Source organism: Polypterus senegalus, chromosome 2 (assembly GCF_016835505.1).
Source record: "Polypterus senegalus isolate Bchr_013 chromosome 2, ASM1683550v1, whole genome shotgun sequence".
Taxonomy (NCBI): domain Eukaryota; kingdom Metazoa; phylum Chordata; class Cladistia; order Polypteriformes; family Polypteridae; genus Polypterus; species Polypterus senegalus.
This window is the reverse complement of record NC_053155.1, coordinates 210,689,709-210,709,461: the sequence shown is the minus strand read 5'-3', so window position 1 is coordinate 210,709,461 and position 19,753 is coordinate 210,689,709. Positions and strand designations below refer to the sequence as shown.

The 19,753-nt window shown below is 39.5% G+C and overlaps 1 protein-coding gene across 3 annotated transcripts in view; it reads right to left on the bottom strand.

Moving 5' to 3' along the window:
* LOC120523702 (glutamate-rich protein 6-like) overlaps positions 1-19,753 on the bottom strand; it is a 168,580-nt gene that overhangs the window by 75,608 nt on the left and 73,219 nt on the right. For all 3 annotated transcript variants that reach the window (XM_039745265.1, XM_039745266.1, XM_039745267.1), the window contains exons 6-8: positions 16,919-17,082; positions 8,164-8,234; positions 3,213-3,403 (exon numbers count right to left, since the gene is read on the bottom strand). In XM_039745265.1, the coding sequence (XP_039601199.1) occupies positions 3,213-3,403; positions 8,164-8,234; positions 16,919-17,082 (426 nt within the window). The remainder of the gene's footprint in view (positions 1-3,212; positions 3,404-8,163; positions 8,235-16,918; positions 17,083-19,753) is intronic.

Sequence of the window (19,753 nt, the reverse complement as noted above, 5' to 3'; positions counted from 1 at the left end):
GACATTTTATTTTGTTTTCTACTCTGTCTTTTATTTCTGACTTCACTTTGTCCTGCTTTTTTTTCAATGATACCACATGTGCATCGTGCCAACTTTTTTTTTGAGCCTTTCGAATTCCACTGCTTTTATAATCTCAAACCTGCTTTGCATGTGTATAGCGCCAATGTTTGTGAATGAAGTTCTACTTTGTCTTTTACTCTCTGTCTAATTCTGAACCCGATTGGATGTGCTTTTTATCAATTCCACTTGTTCTGGGCTGATAATTACTTTCCTTATTTTCTGAATTTGCACCTAGATTATTCTTTTTCTGTTTTGCTCTTTTTTCTCTCCAATGCTTTTGAGTCTCTTTTCTCCGTGCTGCTTTCTTCTTCGCTAAGTCGTCGACGTTTCATTTCATTTATAACGTATTGTCCTTATACGCTTTATATGTGCTGAGAAACTGGATCTGTGTGTGCTCACATCCTTTACACGACTGAATGTTTTGCTGCCCATGGTCTTATTTGATATTGGTTGTAAGTAGGGCGTGTCTTGTAAGAATCTCATGTTCTACGTCATCGCAAGACGGTCCTGGGTCAATCACTTGGCACATAGTCTCATGTTTAAGGTCTCCGCAAGACGCTCTGTGGCCATTCTCTTTCGTCTTGCAGGTCTTTTAAGTGTCTTCTGTGATCTTAACGTGAAGATCACGTCTTTCTCTCCCAGGATTTTTTTTTATAATAGAGAGAATCGGTTGAAGCTTTGGGCGATTTAAGATTTCTATATCTGTACTAAGGTACCAAGGGAAGCCTGCACAGTTACCTCAAGCAGCTTTTATGCTGAACTGAAACAGTACTGATATGCATTAGTATTTGTAATTTTATAGATCTTATGGCGTTTGGGTTAATCACTTTTAAGACAGGGCATTTCTTTTGTTCTATCAATCTGTCCTGGGTAAATAATTCTCCTAATCGCACTGAATTCCACACCATGACCGTACTGAATTGTGTTCATGTAAAACTTTTCCTCTTAAATGCCATCACCACAAGATTATTGATGTTACATTAACTGGTGATTCCAAATTATAGCCCTGTGTGCATTAAGAGTGTGTGAGTGGGGCTTGTGATGGACTGGAGCATTTCAGGGCTGTTTCCTACCTTGTGCCTAGTGCTTTCTGAGATAAGCTGTGGCCTCCCATAATTTAAAGTGAATCAAGTGGGTGTAGGTAGCTGTAAAGATCAGTAATTCATTGTGTCACTGTTGTCTGAGTATTTGATAGATTTTGCACTCATATAACCTGCTTATGAAATTGTGTTCTTTTATGTACCAAAATATTTGATCATTCTGTTATATTGCTTGCTTTTTATTATAAATCTTGCTTTTTTAGTATTATGCTCTATCTGACTAACAGAAAATATTTCTTGGGATGTGCCAGGAGAAATGTTGATAAAGCTTTTTTCCCAGTGAATGCTGGGGGCTCCTTGTTAGACATTGATTGGGTCAGTGATAGAATTTCTTTTGCTGCGACTTGAACAATTATTTTTTCTTGGTGGAACTTTGTTTCCTACATAAGAGTGGAAATTTCCAGCCATGCCTGCTCAGAAGACACAATGTTGTAGCTTATTATGATTTCAGGTTTTCTCCAAGCTTTAACATTTCAAACTATAGGTTATCTTACATGTTGTATGTGGCTAGCTTTTAATAATAAAAATAAAGATAATCAAAGAAAAATAATTTTTATGTCATCTAGAACAGGAAATCAGTAATTTAATTGAAGTATATGACATGTGGAGGTGGATGTGCTGTGCAATAAGGTGGGGACAGAGTGAGAGAGAGAGCTCAGCTGACGGCACCAGGAACTGCTCTGTTTGCAGTGTTCAGAAGCACTATCTGCCCAGCCCAAGGTCAGGATGTCTCCTTTAGCTCAGACTGTGAAGAAACTCCTTCTGTTGACCTTCATTATCCAGATGTTGCGGGTTCTGGGCTGGCCACAGGCAGTTACCACAGTACAAATAAGCAAACTGAGATGGCACATAGTGTGTGTGTCTATAACAAGACACTTGGCGTAGTTGGCAGCCTTTACACTGTGGAGGGGTGGAGTGTGGAGGCAGATGTGCTGTGCAGTATGGTGGAGGCTGAATGAGAGCGGGAACTCAGTTGATGTCACTAAAAGTGCTCCACTCACAGTGTTCAGAAGCACTATCTACTCAGACTCATAAGAAACTGCTTGTGAAGGAGGTTGAAATCCAGACACTGTAGGTTCACACCAGAAGTCACCACAGTGCAAAGCTGTAAACTAAGATGGCAAGTGGTGTAGGTGAGTCTACAATAAAACATGCCATAACGTCTACCGTATAGTGGTTACAAGTAATAAATAAATATTATTAAATGGTGTCAGATGTTCAAGACAAGTCTGCTTGTTGTGAGAAAGTATTTTAAGGGGACACCATGGAAATGTTTGGGAATATCATAGTGACTTACCTGTCTTCCTTTTTAACCCTAGCCAGGAATAGCTCAGCCCTTCAGAACAGTGCCCTATCTTCTGATACCAGTCTTGACAAGTCCTCTCAAGAGTGAAGGAGGAATCTTTTGAAAGGCTACATAACAAAATGTGCCGAGCTCTGAGTGATACAAATGTGACACGTGTCTTTCCTTTTTTTTTACAGCTGCTATATTTTAGCCTTGTGATCCTGTTGAGCTTGTAACCTTTGTGATTTTGTTCATAGTACAGCCAGTGGTTATTGCTACTGCCTTTCACTCATGTGTGCAGAATTACTGAAGCAGTACAGGTTACAAAGCAATTAAGAAGGAACACAAATCTACATTAAGCAGAATGTTAAACTCTAATAGTAAAAGATTTAGTAACCTGAAGACCTAAGTATCTGTCAGTCTCATACTATAGGGTACTGTATTTGAAACTGACTATTCAAGACAAAGAATTAAAAAAAATAAAAAGGAGAAAACATAAGCTCATACTGAAACACAGCTTCAAAAACCCAAGCGCTTGTGAATTGGAAGTAAACAGCAATTATTCAGAATAAATTCAGTATTACCAGTGACAGATTTTTTTCTAAAGTGAAGAGGCCTACAAATTCTACAAGAAAAAATAAATCAAAATACTCTTTAAGTATTAAAGGTGTTAAATAATTCAATGTTCTCTTTTGCAACGTTAACAAAACAGAAACAGACAAGAAAATTAGCTGTTTACAAGAAGTAGATTGCTTCATTAAATGTACCTTTTTATGCAAATCTTCTGAGCAGATTGTAAAAATGTCATCAAAATTCTGATATGCTGATGGCGGAAAATCAACATCTTCTCGTCTAGATAAAGTTGCAGTTGAAAGTTGGTAAGAGATGGTCTTTATCATATTTTCATTATCCTGGTTGTCTGCCTGCTCTTCTGCTTTTTTGTCTGCTGCATTATATGCTGATAAAGTGTCATTCATTCATAAAATATTAAACAAAATCAGACTTAGACAGTGGAATTATTAATGTGCATAAAATATTTTGTAGTTTTTACCAGATCAGATAAAAATAAAAAACCAAAAAGAGAATTATGAATTAAACTACAAATGCACTTCAACTTTTGAAGGTATATCTTACAAAGTTAATTCTTTAACTACTTTTCAAAATATAATAAAAATGAACATTAGCCAGGATTGCCAAATTTGTTTCTGGTAGAGAATAAGCAGATAAAAGAGATTTCAACCAAAGCCTACGGTTACTGCTGACCTCCCACTGGGGCCCATTATCAGGGCTCAAGAGCTATTTTTTCCCTAATGGAGAGATCTGATAAGTTTCATCACTAAACTATACATAGAATTCAGAATGGGTCACATAGGTTTAAATTTGACTTCAAAATAAAATTTATAGGAAAAGAAAATACAGATATTCAGTATAGATTTATTTGTATAGAATATGGACTGTAATATGTCATGACAGTCATAGCAGAATCATCACTGTCAATAATAAGTTTGATAAGGTGATTAAAAGACTAAATTACAAAACAGACATAACAGAGTCAGAGATAATACAAAGTCCAAAAATACAAAGTATATTGTATGACAGAATGGAGCTATATGGATTTATGTGGAAAAGCACTAGAAATAAACTATTTTAAGCCATCACAAATGTAGTCAAAAGGCACAGTTACACCCTTGTAAAGGATTTCCTTCCATCTTGAACAAATCACATTAGTTTAACTTCCCAGCTCTGAGACAGATTAAAGGAAATGCAAGATACTAGCAAGTGTCTTCAGACCCGTCTTATGTACTATGGTCTTGCCTCTTTCCATGATACAGGCCATCTTCTAAATATATTTCCCTCATTTGGATATGAAGATGGTGAAATTTCTAGCTTGCTTGACCCCTCAGTCTACCTAACATTTATTTGAGTGGGGTCCAAAATGGGGAAGAGGCAAATTTGCTGGCTGTAAGTGTAACAAAACAGTCTTCTTCTGACTAAAATGAGTTGCACTTCAAGTATAGTATGTAGGATAATTAGTTTGCATTTAAAAATTCAAAGGAATATTGTAATTTTTGGAAACTTAATGTACATTATTTTTTGGATATGATATATAAAAAAATTAGTACTGAGGTCCTTACCTTCTTTTTGGGGTCAGTATATTAGGCAAGTACTTCTGTTACTGTACTGGTGGTACATCAAGATGTATAAATATGATTACTAACAACAAGTGAAACCCTATGATGATTGAGAATAAACTGTATGTGTATTTCACACAAAAAATATTTTCATTTTCCTGCCCTTTTAATTACGTATTTGTTCTTGTAGATGCTCTAGTAGGTAGGCTGTATGAGGTCTCAGGTATTTCAGTTATATCAGACTGATACTAAGAAAGAGTGAACCCTGAAGCAGGCTGCTTCATAAAAATTGCTTCAGGTACAATGACACATGAGGAGATTAACAAAGATGTTTACCTGCCTTTCCTGCAGTTACTCTCTGTTGAACATATTCAGCATTCATGTTTGCAGTACAACATCTATTGGAATGTATTTTTGTAATGAATGCAGTAATGGAATTCATAGCATTATATATTCCAAAAGATGGTGTATCATAAATATTAGGACTGCTTTTATGGATCCTATACTAAATGGCTTATAATATAGACATAGCAACTGAACAGACACATAGTCAGACACTGGTCCTTTTATTAGGGTGGATTATTATTATTAATGTTATTAATTATTACTTATTAATGTTAAGATTTGTCCTCTGGCTTGTTACTATAGATATTTAAATTGAAGATATGCTGATGTAATCATAGACTCAAGCAATGGCTGGTCTCAACTGCCTTTCACATGAGCTTTCACATGAGCTGCTAACTTGAGAGATGTCACAGGGAGAGTGGAAAGGATTGGAAGGCTACCATACATCTACAACATCTGAGAATGTAGATGACTCTGAGAAGTGTAAAGTCAGATATATTAAATATTCTCATCCCTAGCTCCTAAAGAGCTCTATTATACTACATTAGAAGAGCAGTGAGTCTGAAGATGAAAGGGCAAAGAACCGGAACGAGGATAAAAGTAAAGTGGAAAAGTTTTGCAATTGACCTGCCTCCATATAATCAGGAATATTCACTTTTAAATAAGTTGAATAAACTGTGAGATCAGGAACTGTGACATTTTGGATACTAAGGAGAACCAGGTTAAGTTTCTTATTTCAGACACTATTTTAGAACGGAATGGGTTTCATCTGATATGGTAATATGGGGTGGAAACGGCAGGAAGGAGACTGGAGATTTATGTGAATGAGCAATGGTTAAAAGTGAACATGTTATAATTAAAACTAAAATATGTGATCCAGACATTCAAATGCTGACTGAATTTGTCCAGAGTACCGCCTAAGGAGATTAGTTAAAACATCCTGGTTAACTCTGCAACAGAAATGATTTGTTCTGTTACTTGATGATAAATCATTCTGAGCTTTAAATGCTGGTGACTTCAACCATGGGAACAAATGTCTGACTGTCTATCTATCAATCTATCTAACACCTGAATTTCCCAATCTTTAATGCTCTCAAACTGGTGCTCTTTGACTTCTGCTATTGGCTAGTGATTCAGTCTAAAACAGTTAAAGAATTCATAGAATTCTTGGATAATGACGTAGGACCACACCATGATCTTTAAGTTATTTTGCCCATTCTAAAAGATATTTCAGTGTAGGACGTTAATGCCTACATTTTCAAGGAGCATATTTTGTTCTAGCATCTTTTACTAGTCTTTGCTGCTTACTATAAACATATCCTGGATTAGATTGCTCTTTATGACCAGAGAAATCCAATTGTCACAGTTAGCCCATAGAGAAAGTATTTAGCACTGGTGACTATATTTTCATAGTCTGAAACCATTTATCATGCCAGATAGCGTGGACAATTAATCTGTTTGGCCATATATTATTTTCAGTTGCTGCAGAAAGTTACTGAGTGATGGAGGTAAGCTTAGTTGGATTTTTTTCTTATTATTCACTTTCTCTTCATAAGCACTGAAAAACGTAACACAATGTATCCAATTTCTTTCTTTTTTATAGTTAGTTTCCTGTTGGGCTGGATTAAAAAAAATAAAATATCAAACTATAAATTATTCATATTGACAATATCTGCAAGATGTTTAGGCATATAGTTCACAAATGTCTAGTTTCCTCATAATGATATGCTCTTTTATTATTACAATGTAGGATTGCGGGCTGGAGACAAAGTGAGTACAAGGAAACCTGCTACTCTCTAAGGAGGGTTGTTGAGAAGGTAAAAAGGTGATAAAAGGAGAAAGTTTAATTTTCACGGGGGACAGCAGGTGAATGTGGCAGGGACCACAGACCATTACAGACTTTAGTAAACCCACTGTTTCCGTTGAATCTTTTCTGGCTGATGACATGAGTGCTTTCTATGTGCAGTTTGACAGTAATAGAACTAGCATTAAGTTGCCAGTTAGGGAGGATTATAGAGCTAGCATTAGCACTGCTCAGAACAGTGGAGTTGTGATCTCTGTTTCAGAGCTTGATGTTCTTCATGATCTGAGGTGTGTGAACTGCAGAAAAGCATCTTAAAAAGCGAAACAAGCAGGGGGCAAAGCCCCCTAGTTATTTTAAATGTTCATCAGGGGAATAAATTTGTCTAAAAGTTTAGTTGAAGGGTGTCCACATGGGGATTCATAACACACGAATAGGTTATTGAATAACTATTATTTAAGAAGCATTATTTGATTATAATAATATTATTTGCAAGATGATATAGATGTTTTATTAAATAGATGCCATTGAATAATAAGAAAACAAGGAGCCACATTATATTAATGTTCTCTATGCTTAGTTAAGTAATTTCTAAAAAAGCAACCACTTCAAATATATCAGTCCACACTAATTCAGTCAAGATAATACTGATATTGAATCAAATCGGGGCATTGTGAATCGAAATCAGATCGAATCGGGACATCAGTGCTGATACCTGACCCTAATGTCAGGGCTATTCAAATGAAGAAATGAGTAAATGATGAGAGATTTCTTAGTAGCTACACAAATGGGGCAAATGTCTTGAACATGGCAAGATTATACATAGAACTTTATTTGTCCCCTGGAGGAAATTTGGTTTTTAACCTAAGCTAAACAAATAAATACACACACACACACACACACACACACACACACACACACACACTCTTTGGTCTGAAAACACACCAGAATGCAAAAAAGTTCAAAAGAATACAGGCATATTGCTATTGGTATAAAGGAAACCAGGAAGCTTTTCTTGACATACTTCAGCTGAATGATTTGTTGGCAATAAGTACTCATTGGTAGTGGGTCAGAGATAGAATGTGCAGCATTATTCATAATGGAATTCAGTTGTTTTAATTCTCTCCTTCCCTACAACCTCCTGTGGGTTCACAGTGCATCCTATAACTGAGCTTGCACTTTTAATTAGCTTGTTTATCTCCTTTCACCTTTTGAGAGATGGCAAATGCAAATGATGTGAAACTCAATCCAAGGTGTTAAGAAATATTTAAAACATGCTTTAAAACATGCGTTATACTGCCTTCTTGATTTTTGATTGCTGAAATCATGTTAATTTGTTATCAGCTAACATCAATTCATAAATTAACAGTCCAAATCAAATAACATAGAATAAAACATTATTTAAAATCTGGCACAATTTATTATCATATTTTTGCTTACCAGTGCTATCTTGTGCCTTTCTAGTGCCCACTGGGGTCTTGAATTGAACCTTCTCTTTAGGTACATTCAGCCTTAAAACAGAAATAGATTCATAGTCAGCATCTTTTTGAAAGTAGAAGACAAAAACAAAATATTAAATCCAGCTAATGCTTATTAAATTGGTGGTATATTGCTAGCCATCAGAATGTCATTATGTGCACACTTTACATTCCTACAACTGTAGCATAGGCTGCTTCCTCTAGGGCAGTAAAAGCTTAGAATCAGACAGAAAGATCAATCAATTAATTCTATTTTAAGGCTATAACATTTTTAACATTTTTTAAAGAGGACTCAAATACATTTATGTAAGAATAGCAATACATAATAAAGTGAAAGTGGAGGAAATCAAAGCCTAGGAGTCTTAATTGAAAAATGAACACAGTCAATTGTTAGTGTAATATTTTATTTTTTGATCTATAGGTTATAGGATCATTACTGTTATGCATACATAAATTCTTACTTTGTGAGTTAATTAAGTGGCAAATACCAGGTTAAATTATAACTTCATAAGCTGAAAATGGTTTCATTTTTTTATTATTTTACATTGAAGAGTTTCACAGTTTGGGAGTATATTTTATATTTTGCAGATGTTGACTAATATATATACAATCTCTGCTATAAAAAAGTATCTTCAAGACATGCAACCAATTCTGAATTTCTTTACGGGAAGTGTGACCTGCCTAGGGTTTAATGTTTCATTTGTGATAGAATTACAGAAATGTTTCTAATTAGACCACAAGACCTTAGGCCAAAGATTTGATATATGACTATTCCTTGCCACCCATAAAAGTCTCTTTTTTGAAATGAATTAGGGAGTGTTAATCCATGATTATAATCTATTGAGTATCTTACTCAGTCATTTTTTTGCAGTGTAATAAGTGGAGACCAGAGACGCGGAAAGGTTTGGGGCAGCCACCCGTTTATTACGGTTTCCCGGCTGCAAAAGTCGTTGAGGCATTGCAATAGTAGTTTACACAACAGAGTCCAAAACAGAACTGCCTGCCTAAGCCAAGGCAGTGAGCTTTATAGCACAGAGGGCGGAAATGATGTCGTCCTCTGGGCCGGAACTGGAAGTGACATCATCCTTGGGGCCGGAACCGGAAGTGATGTGTCCTTCCTGGAAATGGCGGCTCCTGGTGGGATTTCCCGGGTAAGACCTGCAGAGAACCCAGAAAGAGCGTCAGTGCACCCCGCCCCTGGGCAGATGTATAATCAATATTTCCTAAGCCCTTCAGCTGCTTCCCATGCACACGTGTGTGACAAGACTCCCCCCTCAGCCCAGACCCGTCGGGTCGGGCGACCTGCACGAGAGGTCGTGGGCCGGGAGAGGGCATCGGCGTTGGCATGAAGAGACCCCTGTCGATGAACGAGCGTATACTTGTACTGCTGCAGGTCAAGAAACCACCTCGTGACCCGTGGATTCGACTCCTGTGAAGGGCCATCCACTTCAGAGGTGCATGATCCGTCACCAGAGTGAACACGCGACCCAAGAGGTAGTACCGCAGCTGAGTTACTGCCCATTTGATCGCCAGAGCCTCTTTCTCCACCGCCGCACCTGGTCTCCCTGTCCAACAGTTTCCGCTCAGGTACATAACGGGGTGTTCAACACCGTCGACGCTTTGGCTCAACACGGCACCCAAGCCTGTGTCCGAAGCGTCCGTCTGGAGGATAAAAGGGAGAGAGAAGTTAGGGGAGATCAAGATAGGTGCTGAAGTCAGAGCCCTTTTTAAGTCACTGAATGCAGCCCCCGCTTTATCAGACCATACCACCGTATTAGGAGCTCTTTTCTTTGTCAAGTCGGTCAAGGCGCCGCTCTCGGAGAAGCGAGGCACAAACCGGCGGTAGTACCCGCCAAACCGAGAAAGGATTGGACTTGCCGCTTGGTTTGCGGACGGGCCAGGCCATTATGGCTTGCAACTTGGAACACTGTGGCCTCACAGTACCCCGGCCCACTAGGTAGCCCAAATATTTGGCTTCCCTCAATCCAAAGAAACATTTCTTGGGGTTGATTCGGAGCCCGGCCTCTCCCAGTGTCCGTAATACTGCTGTGACCTGCTGTATGTGTTCCTTCCAGGTGCTGGAATAGATGACGACGTCATCCAGATAGGCAGCACAGAACGAGTTATGGGGCCGGAGCACTTTGTCCACCAGACGCTGAAAAGTCGCAGGCGCCCCGTGTAACCCGAATGGAAGGACACGATACTGCCAGTGTCCGCTAGGAGTGCTAAACGCGTTTTTTTCCTTCGCGGACTCCGTTAAAGGAACCTGCCAGTACCCCTTTGTCATGTCAAGTGTAGTCAAGAATTTGGCTGGTCCCAGTCTCTCGAGGAGGTCATCCACGCGAGGCATGGGATAAGCATCGAATCTGGAAACTTGGTTAAGCCGACGGAAGTCATTGCAAAACCTCCAACTGCCGTCAGGCTTAGCAATCAAGACGATGGGACTGGACCAGGGACTACTACTTTCCTCGATTACTCCTAGTGCCAGCATTCGCTTGATTTCCAGTTCCACTTCTACTTTCTTTGCCTCCGGGAGTCTGTAGGGTCGCCACGGACGATCACCCCCGGGTCAGTCAATATGTCATGCGCAATCAGAGAGGTCCGACCGGGTTTTTCACTTACCACCTCGGGGACAGAGCGGATAGCTGCTTCGAGCTCTTGTTTCTGCCTGGGGGATAGCTGCTCGCCGAAATTAAGGGAACTTACTTCCGCGAAGAGAGAGCAGGGCTGTCGGAGGAGGGATCGGGACCCTCTCCTTCCACGGTTTCAGCAGGTTTACATGATATATTCGCTCAGCTGGTCGGCGATTGGGCTGTTTCACCAAATAGTCAACCAATCCCTTCCTTTCCTTAATTTCGTAGGGGCCTAGCCAATGGGCGAGCAGTTTAGAGTGAGAAGTTGGTACCAATACCATGACGCGATCCCCCGGTTGGAACTCCCGGAGAGTCGTGCACGGTCATAAAGGCGGGCCTGTGCTGATTGCGCCTCTTCTATATGACTTTTTAGAATCGGTCTTATTGCATCAAATCTACCGCGCAATTGGGCGATATATTCCAAAATATTAGTGGAGGGCTGTGCCTCCCCTTCCCAGCCCTCTTTTAAAATATCCAATAAACCCGGGTTGTCTTCCGTACAGTAATTCAAATGGAGAGAACCCGTAGAGGCTTGAGGAACTTCCGATATGCAAAGAGGACAAGGGGGAGGAGTTGGTCCCAATCCCTCCCATCCTTGCTGACTACCTTACGTAGCATTTGCTTGAGAGTTTGATTAAATCTCTCCACTAGGCCATCGGTTTGAGGATGATACACCGAGGTCTTTAAATGCTTTATTTTCAGTAACTTGGCAGTCTCCTTGAACGTTTCCGAGGTAAAAGGCGTTCCTTGGTCCGTCAGGACTTCTCTAGGAATGCCTACTCGCGAAAAGACTCCTACTAGTTCCCGTGCAATATTTTTGTGGTAGCCGAGCAACGGAACGGCTTCAGGGAATCGGGTAGCATAATCCACGAGGACGAGTATATATTTATATCCTCGGCTGAGGGTTCTAGGGGTCCTACTATGTCAACCCCAATCCTATCAAAGGGAACATCAATAAGGGGAAGGGGAACCAGAGGAGCACGGTCCCTCCTAGGAATTTGCCGCAGTTGACATTCCGGACAGGAAAGCAAAAGCGCGAACCTCCTCATTAATCCCCGCCAGAAAAACGGAGCTTAATTCGCTCTAATGTTTTATCGGAGCCGAGATGGCCTCCAAGAAGGTGGGAGTGTGCTAACTCGCAAACCTGCCGCCGGTAGGTCCGCTGGATTAGCAACAACTTCCGGACCTTCCCTCATGTTCAGCGACCCGATACAACAATCATTATCAACGACAAAGTGAGGTCCCTGTGGCATGGGCAAATGCGCGCGTTGGCGTTAACGAGAACCACTGCATTCTTTATGTGTTTCAGAGAGTCGTCATTCCACTGTTCTCTCTTGAAAGAAGCCGGCGTCGCTCTAAACTGAAAGTGCAACTCAGAGAGCGGGTCCGGTCTGACCTCAAGGGGCGGAGATTCCTCCTCGCTGCCGGGCGCTAGTGGATGACGTAGTAGCCCGCGACGGTCCGGGAGTGTCTTCGTCACTCTCTTGGCCTACCGCCCCACTCCCTGTCGGCTGATTACACGGTGTGGAAGCAACTTGAGATGAATCGTTGTCATCTATAACGAGGCCATAAGTTTTTCGGGGAATGCTTACTAAACTACGCCGTTACTATCAGACCAGTCTCGCCCGAGGATTACGGGAAACGGAGGATCCGGATGCACCGCCACGGTAAGCTGTCGAAGGGTTCCTCCGAGACATATGTAACACCGGGCGGTATTGTACGTGCGGATATCTCCGTGTATACATTTTAGACTGGTCTTCTTTTAATCCACTGTTGCGGCAGAATAAAACGGCGAGCAACGACAGACACGTTACTGCCGGAATCGAACAGCGCTGTTATCTTATGTCCATTAATAAGAAGCTCCCCCGTATGTTTATCCGCCAGGGGATTGCTAAGGGCACACAAACAACCCGCCATTGTCCCCTACGGTCCGCCTTGTTCCCCGACAGGTCGCAAGCCAGACGGCCCGGCGACTTCGGAACAAGCTCTGGAATGCGTGGAAGGGACTGCTTTAGTGGGACATAGCTCCCGGGTAGTCCACAGAGCGGCTGTTCTGCCCTCCCAGGTTTCACAGCCGGCCTCTGGGTTTGCAAGAGCTGCAGCAGCTCGTCCATAGAATGGAATTCGCCCCAGGCCGGCTGGGCAAATTCCTGGGGTAGTATTTTCAGCAGCAGAAAACAGGCCACTTGCTGCACTATTTGTAAGGGGGTTAACTCGAATGGCGTAGCCACTCACCCACCTGTTGCCAGAGAGCCATAGCCTGCTCTGACAGCCCTTTGCTTGGGTTAAACTCCCAGTTTATGATTTCCTTCACCTGCCGCCTGGGGACAACCCATCGCTAACTGGGACCTTGGTCCCGATGGGCAGCTCGGCTTTCCTGCCAAGGAGAGCATACTGAGCCACTCGTGTGTGTTCCCCAGAAGCCAGCCCACGCCTGTGGGTCCCCTACGTTCTCCACGAGATGGGTGGTCCCCACCGAGTTATGCTCATGGAGCAGAGCCTGCACCGCGTCCTTCCTGACCCTCTGGCGCACTCCCCGCCCTGAAACTCGGCCCCGGTACTCACCCACCTGGTTCCGTGATAGTTCGTGTCCCGGGTCATCGGGGACACCATCCTGCCGCTACGCCACTGTAATAAGTGGAGACCAGAGACGCGAAAGGTTTGGGGCAGCCACCCGTTTATTACGGTTTCCCGGCTGCAAAAGTCGTTGAGGCATTGCAATAGTAGTTTACACAACAGAGTCCAAAACAGAACTGCCTGCCTAAGCCAAGGCAGTGAGCTTTATAGCACAGAGGGCGGAAATGATGTCGTCCTCTGGGCCGGAACTGGAAGTGACATCATCCTTGGGGCCGGAACCGGAAGTGACCTCATTCTTGGGGCCGGAACCGGAAGTGATGTGTCCTTCCTGGAAATGGCGGCTCCTGGTGGGATTTCCCGGTAAGACCTGCAGAGAACTCAGAAAGAGCGTCAGTGCACCCCGCCCCCCCCTGGGCAGATGTATAAACAATATTTCCTAAGCCCTTCAGCTGCTTCCCATGCACACGTGTGTGACAGCAGTAACTGCCTCAATAAGTGCCATTGTTTGCCTGACAACTAAATGTAGAAGGGTAGCTGAAGCTAGGCAGTAAGGAGGAGGCAGGATCTTTGAGGATTTGGGTGAATTTTAATTTTGGCTCCTTCATTTTTTGTCATGCTTTCTTTATTTTTGTTTTCCAATTTTGGTATTCATAACCATTGTGTATTGATTAAGTCCTTATCATGTACTGTAGGCATGCTATGCCTTGGGCATTTTAGCTCTTTTGAGACATCACAAGATATAATAAAACTGGTCTGCAAACACAGTACTGTACTTATTGTTTCATTTGAAAACAATAGGACAGACTTTTTTCAAATATTTGGTTTTGTTTTGGGACAGCAGACAGTAGGTGTAGCCTTGCATGTTTCAAAATGGAGACAACGTTTTTTTAGAAACCTGATACCATAGATTTAGTAGGAAATCTATGAATAAAAGTCACCTAGGTATGATGTAACAATAAAGTTAATTTTCATTGTTTTTGGTCAATTAATATTTTTCTACCTTGTAGAATTTATTTACTACTGTTTCAAAATTATTTTTATATCATTCATTTATTTATATGAAGTGCTGAGACATGTCACATGCCCATTTGTGGCATATCCCTCAGTGAATAAACTCTACAACAAAAAGTAGAGTTAGTTTAAAACACAAATAGGCCAAGTGATAGGTGCTGTTCCAGTTTCTGAGCTCTCATTTTGCTACAACCCTGGTCCGTCCCTTACTATGTCTCTGTCTCATGTTATATCTCCTGGTTAATTTGTATGTAGTAATCGCCTGAGACTCTGTCTCGCATTGAATTTTCTGTAGTCACTTGTATGGTGAGGTGGCTAAAATGTTGTTTGTTTATTCAGTCAAGCCCTTTTTATTGCCTTCTGTTGTTTCTTTTGGTTTGTTTCATTGTCTGGCTGTGAAGTTGTTGAACAAAACAGACTAGTAGCTGCATTGGTGTATGCATGTTCTTTTTTGTCTGCTTATTCTGCAGATCACTTTCAATCCTGGGTTACACCACCATGAGTCAAATGCCATTGTGGCACAGTGACTGACTAAGGGACAGGTTCGCTATGTGAGGTGTGACAAATGGGTAAATATGCAGCAAAAAGGTTGGAAATACATGCTTAGCCTGTTTGAATGAGAGCAGTGCAACAACCACTCTGTTAAATAAACTTGAAGTGCAGTGGTCTATGTAAATGGGAAACTGTTCATAGGGATCATTCCACGGGGACTGCATTTTAAGACCTGTCATATTAGGTGTTGGAAAATCAACAGTGATATTCCTAGCAACTACATGTGCTGCGTGCATACCACTGCAAAATATGGAAGGTGGAGCCCATTCACTGAGGAAAGGTAAGACAATAAAATGGATAAAATATAGTTCCTTTTGTACTAGAATCACCAAGGAGGTTATGCCATTTCTCTATCTCCGACACTAGCTACAATTACAGCTTCAAGTTGTGCTTCTTTCAGTTGGCTGACCAAGTGATGCTGCTTGTTTCTACTTCACCTCTCAAGTTTCCTACAGACAGCAAACATATGAGATACAGTAAAAGAGAGGAAGGGATTTGTTGACTACACGATAAAAGAAATTAACTAAAAATCACCGGAAAATTCCTACCTGTTAATCGCCTAAAATGTTGGAAGATGAGAGATGGGATCTCACCAAATGGAGATTTATCCCCATCTTTATTCTTAAATGTGATGGAATTAAATATTGAGACCAACTGTCTCCTAAACAAAAATACCAATTAATAGCAAACTTTAAAAATAATGCATAGACTAAGAATAAAGCTCTGTTCAAGTCTTGAGCAATGTTACTACAGTGGCAGCAACTTCAGGATCTAGTAGTGGATATTACAGTGATGAAAGCCATTATTTCTGTTGCCATTATTATATGCTTCCACATTGCTTATTGATTGAGCCAATTTTTCAGTTAGGTCTGATGTTCTCATTCTATTATTAAAGTAATAATTTAACAAATCTAAGAGAACTACTTGTATTTCAAAGTGTAGCCCTGACAGCTTTCCATAGTAGGTATTCACCACATTAGGTGCTATAACTAGTCTTATTTGTAAGAGGGCGTTTTATCGTTCCTTGCTACTTCTTTGACACATGAAGAATCCTCTAAATGTTCTTTCAATATATAGATGCCACTTTAAGACACTCAATGAATTCACCACTTTGAAATAAAAAATGAGTTTATATGTAATTTGTCTTGTCAGTATCAGTCATGAGCCTTGGCAAAACACATTAACTATAATAATGCTTACAGCAGTATCGAAGAAATACATGTGGGAAGAACAGTTCAAGTCAGCCTATACAGCAAAAAAAAAATAAAAAATATGTGGCAGATATTCAGAATGAAGACTCTTATGTCCCAAAATGTGGAAGATAGCCTAAAGGCATAAATAATCAAGCACACACTTGAAATCACCAGTGCAAACTAAAAGGATATGCTGTCATCATTAGGAACATGTTTAACGTACAACAATAAATTATTAATTGGTAACTAACCAATCCATATGAGCTGGATTGAATCATCTCTTGTTGTTTGTTGTCTGAAAACTCCTAGGCTGAAAGCAAGCAAGACCAAAGGCAAGACTGCAGAATATTGTTACTTTGATCAAAAACTGTCAACAAATGAAGGAAAGATTTGTGCTGGACAGGTTTTCAAGATAATGATGCTGAAAGTATAGTTAGTGTGCAAGGGTTCAAAGCTTGAGTTATGTAGGTTGTAGAAATTAATTAATAGCATGATTGTACAACAATGTTCTCTAATATACAGGAATGCTGTTTCTCCAAATGACATTACAGCAATGATCACACACCACCTACTGTTAAAACATACTTTGTAAAATTGCCAGTAGATTTACTCTGTTTAATAAAACTAATTTACTATATAGTTGTCTTTTAACAACGAATATATTAGTGAAATTAGAGATTCAGTTCTGAAGGCAGTGAATAACAGTAACTGAAATTAATAACATGGATTCAAGACTTTACAGAACTCTCACTTTTGATTTGGTCTTTCCATGGAAGATTTATCGTTGGTGGGTTCTTGAGATGATACATGAGGAGAAACATCAAATGTCCTCTGTGCAGATTCAGGTATTAACACTTCATCTTCTTCCTCCAGAACATACTCACACAATCTTTGGTATGATTCACTACTGAAGAGCTAAATTGAATGAAAGTGTAAAAAGTTTAGTAGTGTGTATGTTTTATTTATTAAATCAAACTATTTGGTACATCATTCCTAACCAGATAATAAAAATACGGCAAAACTGCTTTTAACAACTGGCATGTTTAAAAATACTATTGTAATACTGTTCCAAAGTCATTTCTATTGTCAAGTTAATAGGCCTTTGAATCATATGGAGATGTCATAATAGATAAGTGTGGTATATATTTAAATATATTTTATTTGTACTGTGAAGGAAATTGAATAGATATTTCTAAACAGTCATGAACAAAGAATATATTAATGCAAAGAAAAAGAACTGCCCGAATCAGCTTCAAGAGATTTTTTGGAATAGCACTCACATTATACAATGAGAAACTGGTGTAAGATACACAAAGTGCATGCCTTATTTCTGCTTTTTCCATTTCAGAGTTGTGATGTACCTGTACAGCAAGATTACCAAGTTTTTAAAGGGTTCATTAAATAAAGGATTTAGTAAAGGGGTAAGTCATAAAAATGTTTTCTCCTTGAGTAAATTAATGTTGTTATTAATTTTTACTTTTATTGCTCCCCCACTATCCTGCAATAAACAAATCAGTTTTCTCTATACTGTATGTGATTTCTCATCATAGTATAAGGTTCTGCTTAAAGTATTGTATGTAAAATCCACGTTCAATTCTTAACATGTCACACTTTTCACATAAAATCCTTGTATTATCTAGCTAGTCCTTACTTTTCTAAATAAAAAGGTTTAAACCCCAAAATTTCAATATTTCTTTATTTTTCACCAAAATGTATGCATGGAATAGAAATGTAGATTCAGTTTGAGTTTTTTTCCTTGGCTTTTATTTATTTGTTGTTTTACTATAATTGTTAAATACTGTCTCATTATTCACTGTTATTTTTGTTGGTTTTATTTTTTCTGTAATTGTGTACTGTCTCTTTAAAATGTACTTATGCTCTGTGAGTTTGGGTGGTACCCCAAAATTTGGGATTACCCTGATCACTACTCTTGAAACGGCCCTCTGGCTATTTAAGTTCAGGAAGAGAGGATCTCAAGCAGTGGTGCACTGAAGGTCTTAGAGTCTTTTATGAGTATTATTGTTTATTTTAGAATTATTGGTGTTACGACCATTTTCTGCTCTGGTCTTTTGATTATTCTCTTGGTTTGGTGTTGGGACTTGGTTACCTCAGAGTGCCTTTTAATGTTTTACATTTATATAATAATAATATTATGATATTATAATATGATAATTTAAAATGTATTTCATCTATCCTTTCATCCAATATTGAACCAGCTTAATCCACTGCATGGTTGCAGGAGTCATAACATATTCCTTCAGATTTGGATACAAAGCGAGTCCATTGCAAGCATGCTCATTCACAAATAGTCACATATGAATAATTTTTATAATTGTACTTTTAGCTAACATACATGTTATAAGACTTTGTTATAAGACAGTAAATCCAACACAGACACAAAGAGAGTGTATAAACTCCTCTCCAAAGTCACCAACAAAAGCAGAATTTTGGTTATAGTACCAGTTATGGAAAAATTAATCACCTAGTTTGGGGACCCATATTGGCAGAACTTTGTATAGCGAAGTCTTTCCTTTAATTCATCCTAGACTGTACATTACTGTGATATAAATTCTTCAAAAAATAGATGTTGGAATTCCATCCTAAAATACTCAGAGGACTCTGGCTGCTTCTTTCAAATGTATAGGCCAATACACATTTTCTAGCTTCTAAGAGAAAGCAACATTTATACTGAAATAAATATTTCTTTGTTCACCCACATTTTCACAGATGTACAATCACTACGCTTCAAACTCATTTCCTGTGGAAGAAATTCCATTAAAACAGATCCTTTCAAAATAACTTTCAATCACTGTGAATATGTTGGTAAAACAAATGGAACAATATTTCTGATCCATGCTTATTTGAGATGTACAGTTTCAAGGTAGAATGAATGAACTTAAAAATTTAAAGTTTCAAGAGATACACCATCGGACAAACAAGTAAGGCGTATCCATCCATTCATTATCCTTACCACAGGGTCACGGGTTTGGCTGGAGCCAATCCCAGCCAACAAAGGGTGCAAGGCAGGAAACAAACCCCAGGCAGGGCGCCAGCCCACCACAGCGTATCAATCCAAATACACTCATTATTTCTAAGAATTACACTCAGTATTTCTAAGAATTGGACAGTTAACTTTGTAAGACTAAATGCTAAATGTCAAGTTACAATGTACTATACCACACTTTGTGGTGCACCAGTTCACCATAAGTTATATTTAAGTTATTGTGGACAGTAGGGAGTCATTTTGAGCTGTTGTCTAAACCCAGAATAACACTGAATGTTGCCTATGTATTGCAAAGAGGGCATGTTTATTAAAGAAAATAAAGCACTCAGTTAGGGAAGAATGATCATGTGAGAAAATAAAGTACAAATGAATATATAAAAAACAATCTTACACCCTTGTTATTCTATCTACACTGATGTCAGCCACTGTCCATATTTTGCTTTTGTTTGTCCAGATACCCACTACAATACTATACCACAAGCTCCTATTCTAGCCCCTACTTACTTACTTTTCAGACTTTGGCTAAACTTAATACTGTCAGTCAAGTACATTGAACCAGCTCTCCTCATGACACTAAATTCC